This window comes from Empidonax traillii, unplaced genomic scaffold, assembly GCF_003031625.1.
Source record: "Empidonax traillii isolate 1590-97213 ecotype Southwest subspecies unplaced genomic scaffold, ASM303162v1 scaffold1555:size184083, whole genome shotgun sequence".
Classification (NCBI taxonomy): domain Eukaryota; kingdom Metazoa; phylum Chordata; class Aves; order Passeriformes; family Tyrannidae; genus Empidonax; species Empidonax traillii.
Genome location: NW_020956748.1, coordinates 82,115 through 86,394, shown reverse-complemented (window position 1 = coordinate 86,394; position 4,280 = coordinate 82,115). Strand labels below are relative to the sequence as shown.

The 4,280-nt window shown below is 62.0% G+C and overlaps 2 protein-coding genes across 2 annotated transcripts in view; both read right to left on the bottom strand.

Moving 5' to 3' along the window:
• The window catches only part of ACVRL1 (activin A receptor like type 1), a 9,218-nt gene extending 7,781 nt beyond the window's left edge, over positions 1-1,437 (bottom strand). Inside the window, exon 1 of the mRNA XM_027907851.1 lies at positions 1,262-1,437. The gene's annotated coding sequence lies outside the window, so the exon portion shown is untranslated. The remainder of the gene's footprint in view (positions 1-1,261) is intronic.
• A 549-nt stretch (positions 1,438-1,986) lies between these two features.
• ANKRD33 (ankyrin repeat domain 33) overlaps positions 1,987-4,280 on the bottom strand; it is a 5,658-nt gene continuing 3,364 nt past the window's right edge. The window contains exon 5 of the mRNA XM_027907854.1: positions 1,987-2,010. Coding sequence (XP_027763655.1) covers positions 1,987-2,010 — 24 coding nt within the window. The remainder of the gene's footprint in view (positions 2,011-4,280) is intronic.

Sequence of the window (4,280 nt, the reverse complement as noted above, 5' to 3'; positions counted from 1 at the left end):
GGCCCCTCCTCGGCTCATTCTTTGTGGTTCCCGACATAAACACGCCAAAGGCTCCGTTTCCTGCAATTGAAGAGCCCAGCCCAGCGCTGCCGGGACAGGAATCAAGATTGTTTAGATTCTGGCCTTGATGGGGCAGCGGAGTCACGCAAGCCCAGCCCTCGGGAGCGCGCTCAGACGCGGCTGACCCCGGCAGGCTCCGGCAGCGCCGTAAAACGGCCGGTTCCTCCCCAAAATAACTCGCTTGGTTGTCGCTCGCGGGGAGGAAACGGCGAGCGGGTGCCAGGTCCTGGGGCTGGAGGGCAGGAGCTGGTCCCGGGTGCCCCGTGCAGGGAGCGATGCCGGGCAGATCCCCATCCAGATCCTCGGCTGGGCCAGGAGCAGCTTTGTTTTGAAATCCCAACTCCCCTGGACCTGGGCTGGGCTCAGCTTTATTTTAAAACCCTCGGAGCTGGGCTGCAGCTCCCTGAGTGCCCAGGGTGCTCCCAGGTGGTGAATTCCCTCCATGGAGCCCCTTCCATTAAATCCCCAGCCGTTAGATGGCTGTGGGGTGTTTGCTGTGAAACACAAAGTGGGCAGGGCCCAAACCTTTGCTGTATGTGAAACATCACATGGATTGCCGGTGTTGCCAAGAGCAAACCTTAATCCAGAGTCATCCCTGGCATCCCACTGGAAAAACATCCTGAGTGCTTCCGTGACGGGTCAAATCAGAGCCTGCATCCCCATCCCTGTCCCCAGCCTCCCTCAGCTGCCATCAGGAACTGCAGCTCAAGCACCCTCCTGGCATCCAGAGCATCTTTCCCCACCTTTCAGGATTTCAACAACAACCTCTTGGATGCTGAGCTCAGGGAGCTGCACAGGAGGGGCTGAGCTGCCCCAGCCCCTCTCCCTGACGGGCACCGCTCCAGCCCCTGGCTAGAACTGCTGTCAACTCTCCCTCATTTTTCCCCGTGGCTTTTCAAAGTACACCCAAATTCCCCATTTCCCATGTTGATTCCAGCCTTTCCGTTGCAGCTGCGTGTTAACCTCAGCTCTCTAGCGAGAACGTGGTGAGGGATCCTGCCACTGCCACACTGGTGTGAACCCAGGTTCACACTCCCAGCCCCAAAATTCCAGCTTCTCCAACCCCGACCTCGACACCGGCGTCCCACGGAACGTGAAGGAAACGGGGAGCAAATCCCGCTTTGAGCTGCCCCGGGGGTAAATCAGGAGGGAAATGCTGAGCTCAGTGCAGCCCCAGGCCCCGCGTGCTCCCCCCACTCACCTACAGCATCCACGTCCCCACGGCACTGCCCGGCCCTGGCGAGGCTCTCCCGGCCGCGGTGCCGCTCTCGGAGCCGGGGCAGCTCCGCTCCGTGCCCTGCACCCCGGTTTGGGGGAGCTTCATGGGTCTGCTCCCCTCCCTCCACCCAGCCCGGCACCAAGGCAGCTCCCGAGGCTGCAGCCGTGCCAGCCCTGGTGGGGGGAACGGCCCCGTTCCCAGCCCAGCCCCAGGGGCTCGGCAGCCCCGTGGTCCGACGCGGCCGCTTGGCAGGAGCTCTGTGGTCTGGATGTGGGAGAAGTCAAAAAAATGTTTCTTATTACTGCCTCTTCCTGCCTGGCTTCTCTCCACCACTCCCAGCTAATAAAGCATTTCCTATTGCTGAGCACACAGCCACGACCGGCCTCCCTTCCTCCCGCTCACCGGGCCCCAGCTCCATCCTGGTTGCTCTCCCTCGCCCGTTCCTCCCTCCTCGTCCTTCGCCGGGCCCTTTCCCACTTGGATTCCCAGCTTTCAAAGCAAAGCCAGGCCCCTGCTGGGGGCACAGCCATCACGGCTCCTACCCTGGGCATCCCCAGGCCGTTGGGAGGAGAGCAGCTGGTTGCTTTGATGGCCATGGGAATGTTCTGGAGGGACGCCGTGGGAATGACCTTGACGTGCTTGGCCATCCCTCCCACGCCAGCCCCTCATGGGGACGGAGCATCGCAGCCCCTCAGAGGGTTCCCTGGTTATTCCATGTTGGACACAACACTCTGGGGGAGGGCAGGGGAGGATGTCACCCCCGGGGTGCAGCGTGGGGTCAGGGGGCGCTGCTGAATGGTGGCTCCACTGGGGATGCTGAGCCCGGCCGTGGGCACAGAGCCAGGCTGGCTGGGCCCAGGGGCTCATGCTGGCACGTCCTGGCTCTTCCCACACCGTGCCACGGTGGCCAGGGCTGGGATGCCGCCGGCAGGGCCGTTCCCACGGCGGGAGGTTGGGCACTTCCCGCTCCCCCAGATCACACGGGAAGCGCCGCTTCCCCTTTCGCTGCTTTCGGGGCTGTTCTTTGGGCCACCCCAATCTCAGCTGCCCCGCACTTCTCCCATCCTCTCCTCCCCCTCCAGTGCCTTCCCCAGCCCCATCCCTGCCTTTCTCCCAGACTCAATCCAGCATTGCAGCCTCTTTCCTAACCAGGTGCCAGGGCCTGATTTACCACCCCGTTCCCATTGCATCACCAGCCCCCGGTTGCATCACGAACCCACCCGGAGCCTCCTTGTGCCGGGGCTTTGAGTCTGGCCGGGCCGCCTCGCCCCGCTATCGGCCGTGATCTAGGAAGTTCAAACAAACAAAAGCACAAAACCAGGATAAAACACGAAGGACCTTCACGGGTGACCTTGCCCGTGCAGGGTCCGGAGCTCTGGGGAAACGGGCAGTTTCCATCAGATAGAGGAGCCGCCCCGGAGGAAGCCGGTGCCTGCAGACCTCTTATCTCCGTGACCATCTTTGCTCTGGTCTGCAGGTCTCTGTGATCCTGCTGGAGACCAGCCCCTCCCAGAGTTATTCCTGGATGGCTCCTGCATTCCCCCCCACCATGGGAGTAGGCACAGGGTGGGCATCAGCACCCCAAATTTATGGCTGCTGGCAGGGGTTACCCCAGGCAGCCAAGCACACCAGGTGGGGGCTGGTGCCAGCTGGTTTGATCCCCACAATTCCAACAGGACATCATTTTTAAATCATAACCATCACTGGGGAGGGATAAACACTTGCTTAAAAACTCCTAAAATTTCCTAAATCCTAATCCTGGGTGACTTGAAGGGCAGGGATGAGTGTGGAGCCCCAGGCCAGGCTGTTGCTCGGGCACTGCCGCTGTGGCAAAGTTCATTTCCCCCCCGGTGGGACTGACTGTGAAGGTACACGACGGACAAACCAAACCCGTGGCAGGCTCCTGCACCCCTGCCAGCTCTGAGTGGGGCAGACAGGGTGAATCAGCAGGGCTGGGCACCACCCGACAGCGCCGTGACCCGACATCTACACCGGCCGTGGCGCAACTCGGAGCCCAGGAGAGGCTTTCCGTCCCCATCCGGGTGCTCGACCCTGCCGTGCCATCCCGGGGAAGGGCACGGGCATCCCTGCACCACGGCCAGACCCTCCATGGGGGGGTCCAGCCACCCCTCGGGGTGTCCCTGAGCAGTTCCCAGAGTGGCAGAGGGGACGAGGGGGCCGGTGGGAGCCCGTCTGTCCCTTCCCCCTGCGCGGCGTGTGCCACCCGCCCCCGGCTCATCTGCCAGTCGCCGGGAGCTGGCGAGGCAGGCCAGCCACGTGCCGGGGAGCCCGGCCGAGCCAAGGGCTGGAGGGGAACAGACGGGGAGGCTGCAGCTCCTTCCTTCCTTCCCCACCACGATCCTTCCCTGCCCGCACCTCCCTGTGCCCCCCGAAAGGCAAAGCTGAGGCCCCGAAGTGGGGGGGTGGCAGAGGGAGAGTGTCCCACGCCTGGCCAAGGGGTTATTTATTACCTGGATAATTTGGGCTCTGAGCACTTCAACGCTGCCCATTGCCCTGCTGGGGTCACACCCTGAGTGCTGCAGGAGCCAGCAGCACCCCAGTTTCACCTTCCTACAGCCTGGGATGGACTTAAGAGGAGCATGAAACAGTGGAACAGCAGATCCCAGCAGATCCCAGGGCTCTGTCCTGGATAATAGTGGGGCTTCCAAGGGCAGCTGGGAATGGAGCCCATAAGCACCCCAAGGCTGGTTTCCAGTCTGGGCCTGGCACCCAGAGCTCCCCCATAGAGTGGAGCTGCTTCCCCTGATGTGTCCATCCACAACCCAGGAGTGGGGAATGTCACCAAGGGGGGGACAGGGTGACCAGCGGGCCTTGGCAGTGAGGGGGGAGCATTCCTGCCAGCCCCACAAGCAACCCTGAGCTTTATTTGTGGAATCAATCCTGTTAACATGGCAACCACTTCCATTTTAATTTGCTCAGCCACATTCCAACACACGCTGCAGAATCAAGAGCTCAGGGAGATCAAAGAGACAAAAAAAAA